Raw genomic sequence first — 25,023 nt, forward strand, 5'->3', positions numbered from 1 at the left:
CACGATATTGCTGCTGTAATATTACATTAGAGGCATGAAAAGTAGTTAGTGTCTTTTCTAACATGTCCTCATCATTTATATTTTCCCCACATAATTTTAATTGGGAAATTATTCTAAATACAGCAGAATTATACTCAATTACGGTTTTAAAATCTTGAAACCGTAAGTGCATCCACTCATAACGAGCCCTTGGCAATACCGTTGCCCTAAGGTGGTCATACCTCCCTTTTAAGTCTTTCCACAATTCAAGTGGATATTTCACTGTCAAGTATTCCATTTTTAGGCTTTCATCTAGATGATGACGAAGGAAAATCATAGCCTTTGCTTTATCCTGACTTGATGCTGTATTTCCTTCAATTATAGCATCACCAAGACCCTTAGCGGTAAGGTGAATTTCAGCATCAAGTACCCATGACAAATAATTTTTACCAGAAATATCAAGTGCCACAAATTCCAATTTTGACAAGTTTGACATGATGAAAATTAATTTGAAAGTAACAAAGATAACTTGAAAATTAAATTTCTTTAGTAGATATACCTGATATAGAAGTTAATTTTCTGAAAAATTAGAGTTTCGTGCTGATAACGTGTTATAAATGAACTTACTTGACAATTTTATAAAAGAAGAAGAACAAGAGAATAATATAGAAAGTATTAATAGAGAGAGTAGTAATATAGAGAGAGTAATAGTAATTCTCTTCTTTTATATGTTTTGTGTGTTTTTACATTGAAGTTTAAGGCTATATTTATAGTCATATTTACAAGTGGAGAAAAATATTAGTGGGCATTTTACCCACTTAAAAAGTAAATGGATTATCCACCATTTTAAGTGGACAACCATTTCACTTGGTTGATAATACAAGGATGATTTTGATTTTACTATAGTACCTTGAGAAAATTGATCATTGAATTACTTCTCGTTCAATTTTCAAACAAACACACTAATTAATGCTGACATCACTTTTTATAAAATCCGCAGAAGTAATAATCGAAGCAAAGTGAGAGATTTTTATGTAAAAGAAGTGATTTTTGTGTAATGAACACAGCTGAATGATCACCAAGTATTTATCAAATCATACCTCAGTTGTTCGCTTTTTCTACTTGAACAATGGTGTTACTTCAGGTAGGAGAAGGTAACAACTATTAGTTGAGGTAGAAAAAGTGAATATCAGAAAGTTCAGATAAGAAACTCGAAAAACACTTCATTCACAAATGTTGAGACTCAGAAGCAAATAAAAGTGAAAAGGGTGATAATGTCACTGATTCCATACACCACAAATGCTTACAAATCTACAGTTCACAAGAATCCACGGATCATATAAAGGAGGGAGGAACTACAACAGATGCAATTCTGTTACTACTCTAAACAACAAAATATACAAAATGAAAGACACAAGACTACAACAAAAACCGAGCTGCAACACAGGATCGGTTAGTTGGGTAAGTTAATGCTAACTTACTACACTAGAGCTGTACAATGCCTAGGAGAACTGCTATAAACTCATATCAGTTAACTCTAGACCGCAGCTACACAAACTGTGGGAATGCACATTCTTGTCCTTGCTCCCTACCTTTTAATAAACCTGTGCCCTACCATTTTCTATGTGGTAAACTGTACTTCATAAACTTATTAATGTCACTGTTAATGGTATCGTCTTCTTACAGCAAGTTTCTTAGGATGACGGTGTTCGGCTTGATGCCACGTGCTCTCCAGGATGCTGCTTTTCTATAAATCATTAGTCATGATCATATGATGGCCTTTTCTGCTGGTTTACTTCCCTCCAGACGATTTCCCTGCTCGTTGTTTCCACGTGCTCTGTGTATGGCAATAATTTATTATTAAATTATCATTCATCAAGAAATTTAAGTTCCAATAAATAGTGAATAAGAAAACGCATTACAAGTAGCTCATCGTCGGATAATTCTTCATCAGATTTAGCAGCCGAGCTACTTTCAGAGTCACCTTGATCAGTTGAATGACTGTCTGCATCATCTCCTACACTCCCATGAGAATTGGATCTTTCACCATCATCATCCGACTTCTCTGTAGATACTTCTGCATGTGGTTTCTCATGTGAAGAAGAGATCTCCTTGTCTGATCCACGAGAATCCTGAGGGGTGACAGGTTCATCCTCATCTTTATTTTCCATGGGACATTCTTCTTCTTCAGACTCTTCCATACCACTCGACCTATCAGCATCAGCCCGTGGTTTCCCATCAGAGTATGATATGTCATCCTTATCAGACGATTCGTGTTCAGACAAGCTCCCATGTGTACTCTCTTTCTGCTCACTTTCTGATTCGCCTAGTAAAGCCAACAGATTAGAAAGCTACGGGAGATCATGAATAGCTCAACAGGGAGATTGTCAAAATTATTCTGCATCATGTGGCTAATGCAACAACTAAGACATAATGGAAGTTCTGATATTACTTGAGAATATTCCAAATTTGATTTTGTAATAAGTAGTAGTCGAGATTACTGAAAATGGATCATTTGGCAAGAACACAACACGGGAAGGAATCCAGTAGAATGGGACAACAAAGTTTAGGAACATCAAGTAAATTAACACAGGAGCTCCTAGTGACAACCTTGTAGGAGCAGGAACAGATGCCAATGTAGATTTAACTGTGTTAAATGCAAAACGAGTGCCATGGTTATCCTCCATCCATTCAAACTCGTATTACAAATTTATAACAGCAAGGCTATTTCTGGGTATCATGAGAAACTAAGAGACTGATTAGAAGAACATCTCTTATCATACTCTAGGTTGCGTACAATAGACCCTTGTGGTCGGGCCCTTCTCCGGACCCTGCGCATAGCAGGAGCTTAGTGCACCGGGCTGTCCCTTTTTCCTTCTTTTGAATAATCGTGGCACAAGAACAAATTATTGCCTGATCTCTAAAAAATGTCCCTTTTTAGACCACATTTACTTTTGTCCCTTTTTTAGGCCACAGATCGTTAGTAGATTTTTCCCTTCTGTCCCATTTTTAGGCCACATTTACTTGCCAACAAAACATTAGATTGTCATCTAACATTTGCAATAACTTGCAAAATTTTAACCTATCGTCTAACGTTTTCTCATAAGATTCAGAGTTTAAGTTGCAAGAGAAATAAAAAGTCTTCAATCAACTAAAGAGCTGTCCCAAAAGGGAAATAAGCGGAAAAAAATTATGACTTCATAGATACTTGTAAGTTGTAATTTTTGTCCAATACAGACCTCCCATTTCCAAGATTCTTATTTTTATGTACATGGTGTGTAGGTAGTGTTACTTTATTAAAAACACATCCATACATAAAATATACATACCTATACACAATATATATTCCAAGAGTGTATGCAGTGTATATTTCAGCCATGTTTGGTAAACTAGATGGCCGAAGTCTACATTTACGTAAGTATCCCTTGTTTTAAAGCATTTCAAATAGGCTTTGGATTACTCAAATTTCCAATCCTGAAGGTTGCTTCTGGAAGGGGAAGTGACAAAAGGATATTATTGAATTGTGTATCTATATTATTACACATAGACCCTATTTATAGACACTACAATACAATCCTTTACCAAATAGGATACTATTTACTATTTCTATTCCTATTACTATTATTATTCTAACAGCAATATCCAAAGATGTTGGGCGGTTATCTTCTTTTGGCATGAACTTCCCTAAATATTTGGGAAAGTGGATCTCAAAGTGTTAGTCTCCACACCAGCCCCTCAAAACTAACCTAACTCCCATCCCCTATCTTCAAAGATATATTGCCACTTAAAGTGTCCCACTCATTCAAAATGTTTATCTGAAGACCACAACGACAAGAATTTTTCCACTTTCTACGGTCCCAAGAGACTAAGGAAAAGGTGGCAACTTTGGGTAACAAAATTAACTTAGAGAAGTACTCTAAATTTGAAGGAAATTTCAGATCCGAATGAGGTTACTGTTATTTCTTTAAAGAAAAAGATGGCATCGCTGTTTTTAAATCATCAAATGACACTCATCTCCCTAATCAACATTCCATCACTCTGATCGTTCCTCATTCGTTTATACTTTTCACCTCAGGGTATATCTAATTATCCCCTCCATCAGAAAATAACTTTGCAACCCGAACTATTGCCTCCTTTCCCCACACTCATCAGCCACCTGATAGACTCCACCCTCTTAAACACCTAAGCATACCTTCCCCTCCATGTGCATAAATGACCCCTCTCTCTCTCTCACACACACACACACACATTTATCCTTTGCATGACAGAATATACCAAGCAGTAAATGATACGATTAACTAGAATGACAACAAGAATAATAAATTAAGAAACTGAAAGCAAAAGAGAATCACAAGAACCTTACCTGAGCTTAAATTGTCCGCCTTGGACTTTGAGGTTGTCAACGGCTTACCTAAAAGCAGGCTTCTACTGCTCAAAGAAGATTTTGATGGACCTTTTTGTCCATACTTCAAATTCTTCCTTGGAGTTCTCTTCCCTCGTACTTGCGATAATGGAGACCTGTCAGCAAAACAGAACGCATTAGGCAAATAGGAAATACACAAACAAATTATATGCAATAAAGTTAAAGAATCAAGCTCACATCTTATCTGTCTCCTCCTTTTGCCTGGAGGCAGCAAGAGTGTTATTTTTCCTCTCTCCAGATCTGCAGTCATTAAATGAAGATGGGGAGGTTGAAGATACTTATAATTCCTCTATAACGCAAATACACAAGGCGTCGGAAGACAAACAACAAAACTAAAAGGGACATATAAATGAAGATATCCACTTATTCCCACAGCTTATTTGCATAATGCATAAAACCTTTTTTGTTGAGAAAGCTAACATCATAATGCATGAAACTTTAGAAGAGACATTATGCAAAGTTAACTGTTCTTTCGTGAAAGGCATTAAAAGTTCAAGATTAGAAAAGAATTAAGCTAGTAGTCAACACTTAATAATAGTCTGGAACAGCAGAGGCAGAAAGACTTATTATACCAACCCATCTACGTCAATGGGGAGAAGAACTACGCAACCTGAGGTATGATATCCACAGCATTCAACAAGAGAAGTACCATCAACACAATTCAAACGCTCAACAATACAATTCCTCAATTTCAAGTACCATATAAAGCAGAATCCCCAGAACTTATCAGAAGAAGAAAAGGAATTGCGATAATCACAAAAAATAATTTAAAAAAACCCCGTAACTACTAAAGCAAAAGAATCACTTACGCTTTCTTGTAGCCTGAAACCTTTTTGGAATTTGAACCCTGTAAATGGTGTTCAAATGCGATCAGAAAAGCCAAAATGCATGGCTCACTGCAAGAATAAAAATAAAAGTTTGCAAGGATGAAGTAACACTACAAGGAAAAGCATACCTTCGCAGGCTTCTGCACACTACCAACAAGCTCCCAACACTCCTTTTCCAATCGGAGGACTTCTACATCACCATCATCATATAGCACCTTTGGTACAATTGATAACAAATCATAGCAAAGAATCAATAAAAGTTGACATATTAAAAAAAAATTGCAGAAGTTGGTTAACTATAGTAATAGAAAATTTTGATGTATTGGAAATGCAGCTTACAACGTGTTTGCTTTTTTGAGTGTCAAAAGACTTGACAACACCTTCATAGAATCTGTCAAATACTTGGAGTTAGTGCTCTAACCTAATAATCTTGAAGACCACATTAACCAAAATATAATACCACAATCAAAGTAAAGATTAAAGAAGAAAACACAGACACCTAGACAACATCCCCATGACCAATGAGCGCAATAGTAATGGAAGACAACCAACAGAAGTTGAGCAAAAGAATAAAGCGGATATGAGAAAGAAGCAACAATGATGACCATGATGTGTTAAGAGTACATGTAGACATAACTACGAGTATTACTCCAAGGCAATCAGCGAGCTTGATGAAAAATCTGCATAAAAGGAATTTTAACTGTGCATGGAAAAACTAAAAAAAAGAACGATCTCCAAGATAGATGTGGCAGAACATAGCCAGAAAAAACAAGAAAGGACATTTACTCCTCTCGAGTTAAGAGCAACTTACTTCTTATCCATGGGCCACCAAACTTTTATTCTGCAACCAATCAGGTCCACAGTGGGAGTTGTATCATCCTTTGACGTGCACTATAGAAAACCAGGTAAAAGCATTAACAAATAATACGTTCAGAAAATATGCAAATATTGCAGATGTGAATCTTTGGATTAGAAAGAAGAAAAAGAGGTATAAAACAGCACAAAAGTTGCAAAACTATACTTAACCCAACTTCCTCAATAAGTGTTAATCAAATTAAATAAACAACAAAACATTGGTTATATAGATAACCTAAACAATCTACCATTGGGAAGAATCACAGATAATCCACACAATAAGCCATTTGTGAAGAGAATAACAAGACTAGAACAAATGTTAAAGGAATATTTATATGTAGCAGCAATGCAAGCATACATAGTCAGCCTAAACATTCTGTGCTCTCCTCCTAAGGGCATTTTTACAACAGCGCCTGAGAAAGTTAATTACTCACAAGGCATGGTGATCCTTCTAAAATTATGTGCAACAAATGGTTTTACGAGTAAGTCTAAACATTCTGATCTCCTCCTGACAGTTTTTTTACAACTGTGTCTGAGAAAGTTACTTACTAGGCCCAAAGTAGCATTAGATAAAATGGGAAATTTCAAAACATAGATGAAGATGCAACTCTTAGTCAGTATACGATTGAAAAGAAAAAAGACACTTGGCAAAGTAACTCCTTTGGTTTTCTGATAACAACCACAGTGACATACTTCCATTAAAGGTTGACGGGCTTCAATAGAAAATCAAGAAGATGCTTATCCTAGAAGAAGATCCCAAGAATGATGCACGAATTGTGGCGAAGAGTGGACTAATAGAGCCTGTTTGGATTGGCTTATTTTAAGTGATTTTAAGCCAAAATACCTTTTAAGCACTTTTGGAGTGTTTGGGTAAATTAAAGAAGTGCTTATAAGCACTTGAATTTAAGCTTAAATGACAAAAATAAGCCAAAAGCCCTAAAATTAGAGGGCGTTTGGATTGGCTTTATAAAAGTTGCTTATAAGCTAAAAGCCAAAAGCTTGGGAATACCCAACTTTTGGCTTTTAGCTTATTTTTATACTTTTCTAGCCTAAAAGTAAGTGCTTGAAAGCCAAAAGCACTTGCAATAAGCCAATCCAAACACTCTCTTAGAGTTTCTAACTTATGGCTTTTGGCTTATAAGTCAAAAACCAAAAGCCAATCCAAACAGGATCTAAGTGCTATGATATTTCATAGTACAAGTACAAGCCCAAGAGGGGGAAGATTAACACCACATGGAGCCCCAAAGGAACTAAATTTGCATTCCCAACACAGGGCTGATTTGCATACTTAAAGTGCTGAAATTCTAACCCAAAAAGGGATGAATTGCGAGTCCAAATTGAGTGCAAAGGGATGAATTGTGAGTCCAAGTTGAGTGCAAAGGGTAGGATATGATCACGTGAGGGACATGTAGACATTAAGAATACTTAGGTTCGGCTGACCGTTCACTTTTCTTATAGCAATTTAATGCAGAACTGTGTGCATTCACTTAAAGACTGTCTTTTCTTTGTAAGCAAGCATTTCGGGCCTTAATTCTTTCCAATCGCACTCAAAGTTGTCACAAAATGGGATTAGGATTTGTTTTGGTGAAAGTTTTGGCAACTTTTCCCTATTTCTTCATATAAGAATTTGGTATTATTTTTATATGTTTTCCTAGTTTAAAGTTTCCTAGTTAGGTTTTACTATTTATTATTTCCATAAAATAGGATTTGCATCCCATACTATTTGGGATAGGTTCCATCTCTATATAGGAGTGGATTTTGATATTTTTCATTAGAACATTATTAGTAATATTATTTGAGAGGTTTTCTTCTTTTACACCTTTGTGTGTGGTGACTTGAATTTACCTTGCAACCTTACAAAAAACATTCTTTAAGAGATAAGATTACTTCTTAACTTGATATTTTTGGTTTCTATTAAAGTACATTAAAGAAGGTAATTAGTCATATATGAATTATTGTCTCTAATTTCTTTAAAATAGGGGTCTAGATCACTTTTGATCTAAGTTCTTGAATTGACTCTATTAGTATCACAATTAATTTTAATCTGCTAATATTTGAATATTAAGATCAATTAGGGTTCTTAGCACGCACTTCTAAAATTTGGGGATTTTATTCTCGAATTTCGCATATCTTTAAATTCGCATCTTTAATCTTTATATTTTCACTTCCGCAATATTTTCTTGTTTTATTCAAGTAACCCGATTCTTATCATTTTCTATTATTTTTTGGGGGAGTTGGAAATTTGTTGAAACTTCTTTTTGTCTCAAAAACTGTCATCTCCATGCTGGTGCTTTAGACTTCCTGCACTCTACAGATTCTCCGCAGGCAATTTGTTAGTAGATATGATTGTCCATAGACTGTATGTCACTAAAGCTGGTTGTTCACCCAAAAAAAAAAAAAGCTAAACCAATTTTTTAGAGAATAAATCATAGTTTTAGCTTGATAATCATATGTGATGTTTAACTTCAAGTCTAGCTTGATTATCCTTAAGAGAAACCAAAGGGGCTGGAACCAAAAAAGCACAGCCCACTTGGTGTTGTTCATGCTATGTAACCTGCACTCTCAAACCCTCCTATAAAAAGGAACTGACTACATTTTATGCCACACCAATCGATGGAATAATTCTCTCACCGCATGAAGGAAAAACTTAACATAGCCAATGATATAGACACTCCAAGTACCAATGTGCTAGAACGCAACCAAGTAAACCTGGTCTAATACTCATTTTCCTTAAACCTTACTCCCTCTATTCCATATTAATTGAATTTTTGAGGGATTTTTCATTGTTCAAAATAATTGAATTGTTCAAAATTCAAAATGGATGTTTGAAACTTTTTCCATATTTTCCCTTTCATTTATTGAAGTTTTATATTTTCTAGGAGATAAATCACACTACTTGCAAAGTTATATTTATGATTTTACAAAGGGCAATAGTGGAAAGTATGGTTCAAATTATGTCCTTGAATGTTTTTCTTATATGTGTGCATTGCCTAGCAAATTCAGTTAATATGGAATAGAGGGAGTAATATAAAGCATTCTCATTTCTAGAATGGATAAAGGCAATTTCTTCATCAACTATCCGATGGCTATATTTATTTAGCCTTCTTCTAAGACAAAGAGGCAAGCCACTACTCATGTTTGCAGTGAACCTCCTCGTTTACCAGGAGCTAACAGTAAAATTCGCAAAGAGATTTATAAAAAAAAACGAAGTTCCAACACAGTATAGGAAGATGCATTATCACGGTTATGTTGAGTTACAAGGGGATCAAAGATATTAAAGAAATTCAACCACATTCACCAAAGGGGATGTAACAGCACTGCAAACAATGTTTTGTTAAAGGTTTTGCAGACCAATCAGATTTGAGTTACAAATGATAGAATATATCCCCTTTAACAGTTAGTGCTAAGTGGACCATAGAGTTTAGCAAGGAACCAGCACAGATCACCAAACGATACGTAAATTGTTTATCATAAGTTAAATCTTATCACTACCATGTAAGTAAATATACACCCACAATATATTACTTTTCATTACAGAGGGACAGATATCAGATTCACTCAGAAACATGTCTAAGAGTGGGTAGGGAAACAAAGCAGCAACTGTAAAGATGGAAGACTTACCTTGGCCAGTCCAGCTACACTTTTCTTCTTCTGTTTCTTGTGAGATCCTGACTTGTTGTTCCCTTGCATATGTGTATTAACTGCTTCTGTGTTTCCTTTAGTTTTCTGCAGGAGCAAACAAACAAGGAGAACTCAAAGAGATGAAATTATATATCTAGCTTGTAATCAATTCTACTATTAAAAAATCTTACTTTCACTTCACGGCTGTCCATTCCAATTTCAGGAGTGTCATCATGATTCTTATCAGTAGCTTTACGCTTTTGTTTAGGTGGGAGGCTTGTTTTCTTCCTGATAGATGATGTTAATAGGTCCGACTCTTCAGGTTCAAAAACATTTTCTTCTGAGGACTTATCTTCTGACATGGATTGAAGATCCTCCTCTTTTTCAATAGAATCCTTGAGTTTCGAAGAAAGTTTATGAATCAAATAAGAAGATGACCTTTGTCGCTTTGCACCTTTTGGTACAGAAATATCAGTTCCTGTTTTTCTTTTCTGACGTTTATTGCTGGCTTTAGTTTTGACTGCAGATTCATGGCCATTGCTTGCATCCAACTTATTATCATCAATAACATTATTTGAATCTATCTCCCTCACCATTTTCAAGATGTCAACATCGTTTTCAGCTCTCACCTCAGCAGGTGAAGAATCGTCCTTCACCTCTTTCCTCATCTTAGATCTAGCTTTAAGCCGTTCCATTATTTTTCCCAAAGGCACCTCATTTCCTTCAGTTTCGCTGTCTTTCATGGCTTCGTCTTCAGTAATTTCTGACTTCAGCTGGTGAAAAGAAAGTGGAATAACAATAATCAGTCAACAGGTATTATCACTAGCAAAAACGATTGTTAGTACCAAGGCTTACTGTTCCGTTAGTCTCAAACTTGATTGATTCAAAGTGAACCATGACGCTCTCATCAGCCAACCATGTCTTAACTTCAACCTGTCAAATCACAGAAGGTGAACATCACGCATTTTATGTTGCAAGGGAGAAAAGCTCAGAGACAAATATAGATGAAACAAACACAGAGATAAAAGTAAGGTGTAATTTGAAAGTTGCTCATGCTGTAAATATTTTTGTCGACTTCTTGAGTTCTCTGCAGAATTGGTAGGATCAGAGTCCATTTTTCCTGTACAGTGTACACATTAGCACCTTTCTTGGTGCATATCAATGAAAATTTACCTTCCTATCAAAAACTTTCATCTGTTGAAGAAAGATACGATTTTCTAAAGGAACAATTAAGTAGATGCTATCATCTCCAATAATATTTTGAGGAATGGATACTTAAAACACAAGTAAAACTCATTGAAACTTGATAAACCTTCTTTAGAAAAGACGTGTCATTCTAAAATGAAGTTGGTAAGTATAATACAACAACAACAGACTCAGTAGATTCCCACAAGTGGGGTTTCGGGAGGGTGAGATGTACGTAGACCTTACCCCTACCCTTGTGAGGTAGAGAGGCTGTTTCCGATAAGACCCTAGACTCAAGAAAATCCTTTTTCAAATAATTGAAAGAGAAGCAAGAGGAAAAACCTAAGATGAAGATGCTGAAGAATGAAAAGTACTGACAGTTACAAATATTAAGGATAGTCAAAGTGAAAGGAACAACAGTAGTAATAAAACTGAAGCATAAGATAATGCTAGAATAATAGTAATAAATCAGGTAAGGGAACAGGCAAATGCTCTAGACTGGAACCCTGCTCTACCACTGCAGAGAAAACGCTCTACTACCTACTAACCGTCTACCATAATCCTTACCCTCCATGCTTTCCTATCTAAGGAGGTCCCAGTGCATTACCCCATCCTTCTTAGCCCTCCTCTCCTACTTCCCTGCAAAAAAAATCACCCCCCCCCCTCCACCGGTCCACTCATTCTTCGCAGACTTCTCTCTGTCATCTTCACCCAAGAAGAAAACCCGACTTCGACTGTAGGGAAGACAAATGATCTCCCAGAACCCTCTTTTTCTCTTTTGATATTAATCTCTGGCCAATACAATGGGCCAACAGCTGTCAAGTGCTCGGATTTGATCAAGATATTGGATCCGACCTCAGCATGCTTCCGTAAAAGAATAACACGTGATCAACGGTGGAAAAAACAATGGAAGTAGAACACAATCAATGGTGGTGAAAACAAGACTTGCAGACCGAAGGGCTTTAGTTAGCAGAGGCAGTGGGGCACCAGAAATGAGGCAGGCAGAATCGAACGGTTGGAGATGGGAAAGGAGGGGAAGGATTGTGACTTGGGAAAGCACAGGTCAATAAGGTATTTTATGTGCAATAGGAATGTGCATTCAATTTGCCTTCAAAAGAATGTTTGGAATATAGAACTAAAGGAGACTTCATTTTGGTGGTAAGAATTAACTAAGTCTCACTAAAGGAGACTTCATTTGGTGGTAAGAATTAATTAAGTCTCAATAGGCAGCCTACATTTTTTCACAGATCAAGATCATCCAATTGTTGGATATATACAGAAGTTCATTCACACCCTGATTTAAAAAAAAAAGTTCATTCACACAGAAATCAACTTTACTTGTAAATCAAACTGAAGGTGTGCAGAATGAGCCAGAATATCCTTGGTGAATGCAGGTTAAACAACAACATAAACAAAAAAAAAGTGACACTTGGAAGGTCCACTGCCAACACAATTCTGTGAAGAAGAATAAAGAGAGTAAATTTAGAAATAAGAAAGATTACAGAGAGTCATTGTCATAGAAGGCAGCAAGGAGTCCTACCAACAGGATACAGGTTGAAATTTTGTGTAGAAAGCAAGAGACTGGAAAAGATAAGAGGAAGAAAGAGAGAGTTTACTCGGGGGTAGTGAATCCAACACTTCTTCTGAAGTGATACATAAAATTCATCATTATAGAAACAGACATTACTCCTCCATGTGGATGCCTAGATGATGTAACTGTTGCTGGGATCATGCTTTGACCCCACCTTGTATTATGTGGACAATTTGGATGGAAAGAAACAATAGGTGCTTTAAAGTAATAAAAAAAAACATACTGTCGCTGTAAAGTAAAGATGCATACAGAATTTATACTGTTGGTGTAGGAGAAGTATGCTGGAAAATACATCATTTCTTTTGGATTTTTTTGGATGCCTTAATGTTGTAAATAACTGTTGCTGGGATCATGTTTAGTCTTTTGTACTTCTGCAGTACCACCTTGGTACTAAACAGTAATAAAATTATCTTACTTCATAAAAAAAATTATAGAAACATGTACTATTTCTAAACAAAGCCTAAATACTGATGAATCTCACGTTTTCAGCCATTCAGCCTGTGAAACATAGTTATATTGAAATATGAAGGTCTATGACACAAATGATAAGCAGCATTTAACATGGCATACCAGAGACTGGTCCTTCTCTTCATTCTTCTCATGTTGTTTGTACAGTGATGAAGGCAGTGATACTGATGCTTTCAGCTCCTTAAGATCATCCTGGTTAGGAACTAACCGATTCGTAATCGCCAGGCCAAGGTCTGAGACAGCATATGAGTTCTGCAAAAGTATTCATACAATCAAATAGCAGGAAAATCTCAATTCTCAGCTGTCCACACTTATCGTTGTTTCATCTGTGCATATATTCTGCTGGCATTAAGTGATAGAAAATTGAAGAGTAGAATGACAGGCATTGATACATTTAAGCAAGTATCAGCTTCCCTTCCTTACCTTTGATTTTGTGGAATCTACTGCATCTTCTGAATGTTTTATAGTGTGAAGGATAGACTTAATAGTTGAAATGCTTTCCTTCTCTCTACTAATACCACCTTCAGATTTCCCCTCTTCATCTCCATGCACCAACATTGAGAGGAAAATGTGCAATTGCCTGAAACAAAACATTCATATACATAAAACAAAAAATAGAGCTTTGAGAACCAGGATTTCCCCGGATGCAGCAACTGAATCTACATAAATGTTAATGACCACAATGTACCTCCATTAGCCAAACTTGCACACAGACGACAAACAATGCCAAACAACTTAATTAAAATACAACTGACGTCATACAAAGGGTTTGGGTACATCTTTAAAAGACCATCATGCCACTAATGGATCAAATGTTGGAGACTCCATAAGTGCCCATCCCTAGAGTATGCCTAGAGTTGCAAGCAAATGCTTATTCATAGGAATTACAATAAGCTTATTAAAAATGTAAATATGTGACAACATGTTTTGGATTCTTTACGAAAATAGTAAATGATTTTGTTAAAGAGTACCAACAAGGTACCAAAAAGGAGACACGTATCAACAACAATATGTCCTAGAAAAACTGAGAAACATTCTATTTATCTTAGCATGTTCAACCATCTGGGGACTTGGAAGAGTCTTCCAATTACTCCAACTTCTTGGAACTCCACTGATGACACATGACAGGGAAGATAAAATGTTTTGGAAGGGAGAAGGGAAGGTAGATTCACTGTAAAGTCTTGCTACTGCTTGTTGAATAGATCCCTACCAGTTTCCTCATTCCCCATTGACCCTGGAGACAAATATGGAAGACTTGTGCACCTTACAAGATCAACTGTTTCACATGGCTTGTGTCTAAGGAACCTGCCTAACACCACACAATCTACAAAGAAGAGGCATGATATTTGCAACAGATGAGCGCTGTGTGAAGAGCAATATGAAAACACAAAGGGCCTTTTTTACACCGTAAAGAGGCCTCGCAGATTCAGAATATGCTCCAGTGTGCTGAATCTCAAATGGGCAATGCGGAAGACAACCTCACAGCTTTTGCAAAGCTGGAGAGTGCTGGAATCAGCAAAACACCCCTCAAAATGTGGAATTACATCCCAACAGCAGGCTAGAGGTAAAGGAATTCCATAATATTTTTAAGACAACAAGGTATCTACACTTAGTCTTTAAGTCAAAATGTATTCTCTTACTTTCGGAACAGCATGGTTGTTGTAAATGTTCTTGAAGCCATGTTAGATTTCATCAACTCATAATTCAACTTGTAAGTATTAATGTTTAGGTTGATCCTTTTGGATGTAACTACCAGCACTCTCATTACCTTATCAAAAATAATGCGCGCTCATAAAGACAGAATAGAGAATTAACAAATAGAAACTATTAAAAGGAAGGAAAAAACAAGTTAAACTATAGACATAACTTCAACAGTCAAGGAGCTATACATCCAGAGGAGATGACAAGCACCCTTCTTTACCTCCAGGCAAAGTAGTTTAGCCATTCGGAGATGAGGATTAACACAACGAGAAAGTAATAACAACGTTTAGAATATATATCATTCAGTGTTGTCAATAGTAGCAAAGGCAGATTTAATTTCCCATTCTTTCATTCTCTTTTTCCTTCTTTGTTAGAGAAGTAGAGGCTGTACAGATTCCTTATAACAAATCTGCATGATTTCTGAATTTATTCAGAAGTAATTGGTGACACTATGCACCTTCTTTCCAAGTTATAACAGATATGGTACAGCTGGTTGGTCCAACCTATTCTTCAAATAAACAACTAGTACATACTCCCTACCCACCCACAAGAAAAAAAGCCAATTCTCCAAGCACCACCTTTTGTGGGATAAGTTGCAACAAGAAGTATTTCAGTAAGACTTCTATAGAGAGACTGGTGAAGAGAAACAAAATCCTATGGTAGTCTATGTTATGCAAGCAACCAACTTGTACACACTCCCTTTCCTCCCCAAAAGGAAAATACAAAATCCAATACAAGAAGACCCCTCCCCCCCCCCCCTTTTTTTTGTGTGTGGGTGGATGGGGGTTGTAAGTTACAGCAACCACTACACTTCTATTTCAGTAAGCAAAGTACTAAGAGCTTAACGTAGACAGCATAATCACGGTAAGACTATTTTATAACTGGTTAAAGAGGGGGGCTTACTACGGTAGCCTATATTATGCAAGTAACACTGCTTATGAAGTGAAAATCAAATACAACTAAGATCAGCATCTAAAGATATGTAGGCTGATAATCGTGAGAATAATTGGTGGGGGTGGAGGATCACGGAAATGCATTTTGAGGCAGCCTCGAGCTCTTTAAACTTCTATACATGCAACCATCAGTAAGGCCAGGAAACACTTGTACCTATAAGTAGGTTCAAATACTTTAACATCCTTGCATTCGTCAATGTTAGGAAATGAAGAATGATGAGCAAGGGCATGGACCAAGTATGGTAGAATATATTCTGGATAAGGAACTGGGGTAATAGCTTCAGATTGCGCAGAAAGATGACGTGCCTTCCCCTGCTGATAGATCTGGATAACATCACTTAAGTTGCTCTTGATCTGTCAATAATTGGGAGATAAAAGGTCATTAACAAATTAGTATAAACATATAACCAAGAGAGCCATGCCAGTACAGCAATCACAATTCATACCTCTTCAAAATCTGGCTGCTGAAACTGCAAGTCAAGTAAGAAGGCACAAGTATACTTTGGGTCCAAATAACGATCCTTCAGGTATTGATGGACTTTGTTGAGGAATAACTTCTTTACTTGAGGGAAACTGGCCTAGTAGCATTAATAGTTAAACAAATAATTAGTCATACAATTTGTCTCTATGAAAGCTATTTCTGATAATTGCTGAGTAGGTGGGACATCAGTGGGGAACTGGCCTAGTAGCATTAATAGTTAAACAAATAATTAGTCATACAATTTGTCTCTATGAAAGCTATTTCTGATAATTGCTGAGTAGGTGGGACATCAGTGGGGGGGCTATGTCATCTATTAAGGTATTATAGGTATAGAAACTTCACCTCTGATGTCCCAAGAGTAATATAAAAGACATCCACAGGAATCTTGTGGTCCCAGTGCTTTGATAGACGAAGAATAGCTTTTGCTGCAGCAAGTCTTAAATGGGCCTTATCAACAGAACTGCAAAATGCCAAGGATAAGAAAAAGAGAAGCCAAATCTCCAATAGAAAGAAAGCCTTGAAACAAACTATGCAAAGCAGATCCAGCTATTGCCACAACCCCCAAAAGAGGATTATTCCTGCACAGCAGCAGTACCTTGACTTAATTTGCATTGAGATTTCCCCGAAAGAGAGTATGTTTTTCAGGATTCCCAACAAGTCATCAATCCCCAATCGAAGGTTGGCATCCTTCACTGGTAAATAGCTTTTGACCAGTGTCTTAATTCCAAATATCTGTATATCAATATTGAATGAAAATGCCAATTTGTCCTTTAGAAAATAGTCACAATTTTGAAAATCGTAACAGAGATAACCACACAGTGAAACCCAACCTTCATTGAACAGATCTCACTTCGGTCCTCCCAACTTTCTTTGGCTTTACCTTCAGATGTCTGAAAAGATTAGTTTGTCTTTAGATGAATGCTAAAAGAGGAGGTAAACAATGTCACAAAATTTGACATTAGTTCAAGAAGGCATACATGACTACGCTCCAATATGTTTTTCTTTATGAACTGCTCAATCTCTTTCTCCCTTGTCTCAAAAACTGGCATAGCAGTCTGTGCAATACATCCAAGAGATTGTAGTACAGCAGGTAAATGTGACTTCTCATCTAGCATATCAACAAGTCTCTGCATATTACACAGGTGATGTAATACCCAAATATTTCACCAACATATGATGAAGATAAACCTCGAGAGAGGATAATTCAATAGGCAGTGATATATATGGGTATAGTGAGATTATGACCTACCTTATATAGAACAGAAAGTGACTTGAGCCCGTCATCCTTCATTATTGATGCAAGTGCATGTATAGCATACTTGGCCTGCCTCCGGCTTCCCTCCAAGCAAATCCTCTCAAGCATAAGGTCTAATGACCTGTAAGTTGCAAGCATAATGTTTCAGTATATCGCAGAAAGGAACTAGCACCAATGCATAAAAGCTTCAAATGTGAACCTTGAAGAATCTCCTAATTTTTCTCGGATGGCTGCACCAGCCTTTGCCAAAACATGCAAGACACCTTCTTTAATTATCTCATTATCATCCTCAAGCAGATGTATCAAATCTTCCTCAATGCCACTAAGCAGAAATGGACAGAAACGTGCAAGAATCTGCAATGTTCATCAAAGAAAGACATGAATTGAAGGAAGACACAGAAAAGGAAATTATGTACTTTCTACAATATGGATGATTGGATTTCATTCTAAAAAGACATGTATAATTGATTAAATCAGAGATGACACTTTTGTAGTGACATCTAATGGTAGTAATCCATCGAGTTGCTCACAATTTATAGGACACAATAATTTAGGCCGACTCTTGAGGATGTGATAGTTCTGCAAGCAAGACAATCATAGATGCCTGTGAGGCACCACTATTACCAGCTACAATTTACCAGAATAGAGCCTGTAGGGCATGCCTATCAATATAACCCATTTGGGCATCCAACGCTTCAACCAAAAGCGCCTTCCATTTCAATTCTCTCCTTTATAGGTTATAAAAAAGTCTAGCAAACAAACATGAGGATAAGCAAAATGCATTTATATAGAAGAAGCAAGTTAGTACTAAATTACCACAAGAAGATGTGTGCAAGACAGAATCAAATCAGTGCTTCCAGCAGATTTCTGTATGTTAGTCTCCTGGAGGATTTCTTTTGCATGCTCCTTGTTGAAAAGTATATATGAGCACTTTAAAGAAAGTGTGCCTAGAAAGTCATAGAGCCGATGCTTCTCACCAAGGATCTTAAGCAATTCATCCTGACCGAGAAAAACATCATAAGAAAACTGTCATGTACTCGTACATACCTAGGCATTTCAGCGGCTTTAATATATCAGTAGACAAAACAAGTGAGAACACTACATTATATTCAAAACTAGGTATTCTCCTTACCCGAGAACTAGAAGCTCGAATAGAGTTGCTGTTTGGATCAAGGAGAACTGTTAATATCCTCCAGACATTAGCATCTTTTAACTGATCAAGAATCTGAAAGCTCTCTTCCGCCTTTCCGGGATCAGTAAAACAACGAGACATGATGCGAAAGCAAAATACAACTTTTTTTTGGATCTCAGTGGAATCGCCATCCTGCAATTATTTTACATTGAAGTTCTGTTAGCCTTTTATTGTTCACTTTTAGCCTTCTATTGTTCAGGAACAAAAGAGTGAAAGAGTTGCAAACCTGGTGCATCTGCCTTAAAGAAAGATACCTCCTCATCTCTTGCTGCAACCTGCAGCCCCATCCAAAACTCAATGAATATGTAGTTCAGGTTGTACTACAAAGGTGAGGGAAATACAGAAGACACAAACAACATCCAGGAACACCTGATATCAAGATCAAGCATTCATGACAAACCTTTGTTTCTGCTCCAGCAGTTTCTCAAGTGCTCTAACCTCAACTTTGTCAAAACTCGAGAAAACCTTGACCCAGTTTCTAACTTTATCCTTGACTGAGAATTCATTAGGGAACAAGGATGAGCATAGAATGTGCTCAACGATGTCTGATCTGTAGAAAAAACAGTAGACAATAATGTATTTACTGAGTGCTTGATAGATGAAACCGGGTTAAGAAAGTAGAATTTCTGATGTTGCAGTTTCAGATTCCAAATCTCCAATTTAAGGTGTGCCTAGAGCAACAAGTTACGAATGTGGAGTCCTAACTTCAGGAACTACAGTATAACTTGGGGTTTGTGTTTCCATTAGAAGCTTCACTTTCCAAATGCTTAAGATTCCCAAGACAACTTAATACTTTAGTTCTTGATTCCTCATCATTTAGCTAAGGAAATAATTGATCCATCTTTTTTTTGATAATTGATCCATCTTTTTTTTGATAATTGATCCATCTTTCACTTATCAAAATCATAATTATCATTCCGCAAAAAACAATTCAAGGCAGGTTACCTGAAATCTTTGTCATAAAAACATCTTAAAATCTTCCCAGGGATCCAATCGTAGTCGACACCTTTAACTGAGCCACTGGAAGAGTTTAAGCAATAGATTCTGTATATATCAGCCAGCCTCTCCAGTGTGTATCTTTTAACAAGAAGCTGAATACATAAGACCATACAGCTATCAGAAGATGGAGTAAGAATGCATTAATTGTCGATGTCAAAGTTGACTAAACTCCTAAAACTAGACATGTTACATACAGATTTATCCCGAATCCGCTCTGCTACCAGCTTAATTGTATTGACCTTCATGGATGTAAGGGCATTACATGCAGCATCACAAAGCACAACAACAACTTGTTTGCGCACATTTTCATCATAATCCAACAGCCGGTCCCGGAGCGCAGCTGGAACATGTTTAGATTAGATTACCAACTGAATGCTAAAATATAAAGCAAGGAAGGATTTCCAATATTCTTACAGATGATCTGAGGTGCTTCTTGTCTAAATGGATTTGACAGCAGACATCCCTTGACATGTTCAAGGACAGACATTCTGACCTCAACTATTCTATCAGTAAGTCTCTTCAAAAATTCCAAGAAAATTGGTTGAAATGCCTCAGAGATAGCAGATTCCGACAGAGCAAAAAGATCCCCAACTAAGTGCACAGCTTTTAATCGTACATCCAACTGATCTGTCTGTCACATTCAAGCTTGTACGTTAGATCATCCGAAGTAAGAAAGGAAAGAAAAGATCTCCTATATGAATGAAGACAAAATGACTCTAGGTATATATCTTGAGTTGGTCAACTACTTCAACACTGACATCTTCAGATATTCTATAGCAAATAAACTAATGGCTAAATTCCATTAAACTACACCAGCTACCTTAAAGCGCCAACCAGGCAAAGAAGAGAGAACAACAAAGGCTAGTAAATTTCAACAATCGAAAATAAGTTGTCAAGACATGTTTGAAAACTAAAGCACGGATTAACATAATTTTCATTAGAAAATAAAATGATCCAAATAACAGAAATGGGAAGAAAAAATTAATGCACCAATAGTTCTCCTGTGATGTAGGGAACAACTCCTGACAAGATCTGAGGAGCACAACGGTAAATATCATAAATGACTTCATGGCAGTCAATTTCAAATGTTGTTGGCCTGCTGTCTCCAGACATTGAAGATACAAGAAACTGCTTTATGCTGGGCTCCAATTTTCCCGAACACTGCTCTATCACCTTCATAGCAAGCCCCCTTCCGGCTATTGAAACATCCTGACAGAAAGTGTTAAAACCCAGTTCTTCATGATAAAGCACCCAAAGAAAAAAACTGATATGTCATCATACAACACAAACATTTACTTTCTTATGACGACCAAGAACCGACAAAATGACATGTAAAAGATCCTCCCGGATATCTTCACTCTCTTCGATGAGAACAACCATAATAGTTTGCATTGATGTCAGAATACTATCTTGATGCTCGTCCCTGCATACGTGGTGTACAAGGCAGGAAATTATTGAATTAGGGAGGGAGGCGAAGCAACAAAATCCAGGAACAACAGTAGCTACAATTTTTAAATTTTGAGATAAAATTTCATTTCATTACATATATTTTCATACCTTCATCAGGATGAATGATTTTATCATATACCTAAATTAAGTACACCACATTTAGATATGCAGTGGAACTTAACTTGATTTACCTTCAGTTCTTTCACATTAGTCAGTCACACTAGATTATTTTTGTTGATGTAACAGGCTCAGAAACACTTAGAAACTATGTTGCTCGGACTCTCCAAAAATGCAGCCACACCAGTGTCTGATCCTCCATAAATGCACTACGTTTGGAGGATCCGACACCCAATGACATTGAAGTGTCCAAGCAGCATAGCTTAGAAATGGGGATAAGGAAAAGAAAAGAAAAGGTTTTACCCATTGCTCATTACCAAAAAAACAGTTCAATGTGGCTTTCACAGAGCAAAGTGGCTGGAAGAAATTGATCAAACAATTGGGACATAATTGGGAGGCGAAAATGATTGTAGTAAAGGAGTTCACAACTAGAGGAGAGTGGAATAGACATAAGCTACTAGAGTACATTTCAGAAGAGATGGATGACTATATCATGGAGAATATTAGCCCCCAGTTGACTAAATGGCAGCATAACATTATTCGCCTTATCAAAAAGTTATTAAACATCATTTGCATTGTAAGATGGCATCAGGTCTGTGGTGGTTGGTTTAGAACTGTTTCAGATCACATTGGGTAATAGCTGGTATAATAAGAGAGGAGTCTCATAGCTGGGTATTTAAAGCAAGAAAAGAAGACCAAGGGCATGGGAGGCTGCCCCTTAGACCCTTATGTGGGTAGTATGAGAAGAGAGAAATAGGGGAACATTTAGACGGATTGAAATTGACTTTGTACATTTGAAAAATAGCTTCTTGTGGTTTTTTTCTTTTTGATGCACCAATGAGATCCCTATTTGTATAGAAGAATAGGTGTCTTCCGTAGAGACCCATATATTTTAATGTATGTTCCCTGCTTAATAGAATACTATATTTGAATACATGAGCTTTTTCAGGATTAATAGAATTACTTACCTTAATAAAAAAGATACTAAATGTCATCAAAGAACAGAAATTCATGACATCGTTTAAACAGTATAAAGAATTAAAGCTTCTAGCCGCTGCGCTAAATTCTTCAGAAAGGCAAGAGAATGCAGCAGCACCACTAGGTGACATGTCTGCCACAATGTTTACTGACAAGACCTTTAATACAAGATAAATCTCACCTGACAACACTGAGAAAAGTCTGGAACATTTCATTGATAAGATCATCACACTCGAGATCCAGCATTACAACACATGATCTATACCTTGCTAGAGTTTCTAAGATGACAACTCTTCTTCCGAAGGATGGACTATTTATATCACCTAAGCCGCTGAAAGTGCTCACGATCAAATGGAAGATGTCCTGACTCGAATCAAAGCACAAAACAGGTTTTTAGTTGCTCCATGGGAAAATCAAGGGCAGATATATGTGACATCGAGTCTCTACCATTATATTATTATTACCTTTAGAACATCATCACTGTACGGTGCTTCAGGTGCAGTAATTCTTGTTATCTCACAGATACAAGTGGCAACAAGAAGCTTAACCTCCCTATCTTGATGCTTTAGGAGTTCTGGTTTAACTATAGCAGCTTGTAAGGGCTGCATGGCCTCCAACATAGCTTTGGGCGGCGACTGCTCCAACTCAGAAAGAAATGCTGAACCTTGCTGCTTTTGAAAAATTCAATCATACATTACAAGTTTGTAATACATTAAAACTCAGCAAGAAATGCATCCCTCTTTGAAGAGTTCCACGTATTTAGCAAGAGTTGCCTTTGGTCAAAACCAGATACTACTCAAGCAACAGAATTTTACTTCAAATTATTGCTAGCACCAAAATCAGGAAATTTTGAGAGACTAGCAACATGACATAACACTTCTTCTCTGCATTACGTTGCTAGAGGCAGCTAAAACTCTCTGTTTACGGTGTGGTGTAACAGCCAAGAGCTGCATGGTTTCCCATCACCAATTTTTATTTTAAAAACAAAACAATTAACAACTGTAGAAGAAGGTGCTCTGAATTCTTTTCAAATTGTCAATCGCGAAGTTTCCCTAAAAAAACGATCATAGGTTCTATCCATGTGGAGGATATGACCATTTTCTCATCAGAGAGCTGGTCGAAATGATGCAGTGTCTAATATGAACTAAGATACCTTATTTTGGTTTGAAGTTAAAATCAAACTACATTGGAATGTGTCTATCCTAGTGGTACTATAGCAGGATGACAAACTAATTCCAGCATTTCCGACTACAAATTTCCTAGAGCCCTGTGTATGCATAGGAAACATGCAATCTCTAAAAAGAGATCATTGTTTACACACACCCACACCAAAAAGAAAAAGTAGATGATTTTTCTATTGGGCGAACTGACCACATAATATATAGCTATTCATCCAGCACAGTGTATGAAGAAAAAACATTCTCCAGCGTAGTGTATACACATGCTTGTATATTCTTAAGAAAGGGGGAGAAGCCAAAGGAACCCATTAAAGCTTTAATTCTGCGAAGGAAGCTCATCTGCAACCTAAAGTCGAAAGCTTTATAGTTGGATTCTTCACGTTCTTCAGTTTATTAATTCACTTAATGGAAAATTTCCCTAAATTGAGGAAGTGAAAAAGACAATAAGCCATGAAAATAGTTAAAAGGAATGACACTGCACTTAAAACAGAAAAGCAACATAAATAAAACCCCATGTAACTAAAGAAGAAACTAAAAAAGACCCAAATTTCGCATTATATCCAAAAGAAAAACGAAAAGTAGAAAGCTTTATCCAATTTTCCCACTTTTGGGAAGAGGGGAAACAGGAATTTATACAACGAACCCTAATTCAACTGAAATAACGAGCAAGACTGCATGAGCTTCAACTATGTAGATATTATCTAAAGCAAAAAAGCAGAACAAAAATGGAAGCAGTGCATTGAATGTGAATAATTGAAAAACAAGTTAGTTTCGAAGAATTAAGAAGTTTGTTAACGCACCTTTAAGAGTTTGATAAGAGAGTCTTTACTAGTTGGAGGGTTTTCAAGCTTGGATCCGAGCTCCTTGAGCTGAAGTTGGAGCTTCGAAGCCATGGTCTCTGTCGTTTTCTGTCCCAACAGAGAGTATTAGGACATTTAGCTCCGGAGGTTTTTTTGTAGAGAGACAGAGAGAGAGAGAGAAAAAAAAGGAAATTACTCCACTTTTTTAGTTGAAAGAAAAGAAAGGCAACACATCCGACCTCTTGACTTCAGCACATATTTATCCCCAGATTTACACCTTAAGTTTCTTTCTTTTCATGTCCCTCTATTTAATCATATTTCTATATCTTACACTAAACTTCCAATTTAACTAGAGTTTGACCATAAATTTTTTACTATCAAATATGGATAATGTTTTGGAGTAGGTAGGTAAGGATCAAAATAAACAAGGTCAGACACATCATACTCTTTAGGGAAAGTGTCATGTCAATTTTCATAGTGAATTTCTTACGCAAACACTCCGAACATGATAAGATGTTTTGTCACAATTAATAAGAATAGAGAGATTCCACAATTGAATCTTATGTGTCACACCCTGATTTTAATAGGGTATGATGGGCACCCGATCCCATGCTCGGAGCAGAGCGAACCCGCTGCCTCGTATTACATACTTAATCTCTTTAGACTTGTACATCAAAAAGAAATGAAAAACATAGCTAAGCTTTGTGAATCTTGCTTTCCAAAATCCATTATCCCATAAAACTCGTGACATATGACATAATAACATATCGGCTGGTGACGTCGCTTACAAAGCTGACACTCTATACCCACGACTCTGTCTGCAAAGTCTCTAACTTCGAACAAAACATCATAGCGCATATACTCTGACTCGGCAACACTCCAGGAACAAGTGGAATTGCTAGCCCCGCTAGAACATCTTCTATAATAGTTTCTACTCATCTGGGTGTACCTGCACGGCATAAAACGCAACC

The 25,023-nt window shown here is 36.8% G+C and overlaps 1 protein-coding gene across 3 annotated transcripts; it reads right to left on the minus strand.

The window, feature by feature from the left end:
- Window positions 1-1,233: 1,233 nt before the first annotated feature.
- On the minus strand, window positions 1,234-24,271 carry LOC129895716 (sister chromatid cohesion protein PDS5 homolog A). 3 transcript variants are annotated; one of them, XM_055971479.1, is made up of 33 exons: window positions 24,053-24,271; window positions 22,539-22,742; window positions 22,256-22,437; window positions 20,827-20,953; window positions 20,521-20,739; window positions 19,945-20,161; window positions 19,725-19,870; window positions 19,477-19,622; window positions 18,932-19,081; window positions 18,758-18,806; window positions 18,472-18,663; window positions 18,156-18,338; window positions 17,539-17,693; window positions 17,334-17,460; window positions 17,062-17,211; window positions 16,915-16,974; window positions 16,680-16,816; window positions 16,427-16,544; window positions 16,050-16,181; window positions 15,758-15,957; window positions 13,373-13,529; window positions 13,052-13,201; window positions 10,561-10,638; window positions 9,897-10,478; window positions 9,706-9,810; window positions 6,041-6,120; window positions 5,569-5,620; window positions 5,358-5,444; window positions 5,212-5,249; window positions 4,580-4,642; window positions 4,343-4,497; window positions 1,902-2,305; window positions 1,234-1,816 (listed from the first exon to the last, which is right to left on the minus strand). In XM_055971479.1, the coding sequence occupies exons 1-33, from the start codon at window positions 24,143-24,145 to the stop codon at window positions 1,772-1,774; spliced, it is 4,983 nt and encodes a 1,660-aa protein (XP_055827454.1). In that variant the 5' UTR covers window positions 24,146-24,271; the 3' UTR covers window positions 1,234-1,771. The 3 variants fall into 3 exon arrangements, with proteins under 3 accessions (XP_055827454.1, XP_055827461.1, XP_055827447.1); XM_055971486.1 differs by having other exon boundaries at window positions 1,902-2,296; window positions 22,539-22,745; XM_055971472.1 differs by having other exon boundaries at window positions 22,539-22,745.
- Window positions 24,272-25,023: the final 752 nt, after the last annotated feature.

This window comes from Solanum dulcamara, chromosome 1 (genome assembly GCF_947179165.1).
Source record: "Solanum dulcamara chromosome 1, daSolDulc1.2, whole genome shotgun sequence".
Lineage (NCBI taxonomy): Eukaryota > Viridiplantae > Streptophyta > Magnoliopsida > Solanales > Solanaceae > Solanum > Solanum dulcamara.

Bases quoted from the DNA above. Each gene is read 5' to 3' on its own strand.
- LOC129895716 (XM_055971472.1), bottom strand. From the start codon at position 24,145: ATGGCTTCGAAGCTCCAACTTCAGCTCAAGGAGCTCGGATCCAAGCTT. The intron at 18,807-18,931 runs GTTTGTCATGAA...ATGGGGCTGCAG, and splicing joins CTGCTGGAGCAGAAACAAAG to GTTGCAGCAAGAGATGAGGA. The intron at 17,461-17,538 runs GTTCACATTTGA...TGCAACTTACAG, and splicing joins AAATTAGGAGATTCTTCAAG to GTCATTAGACCTTATGCTTG.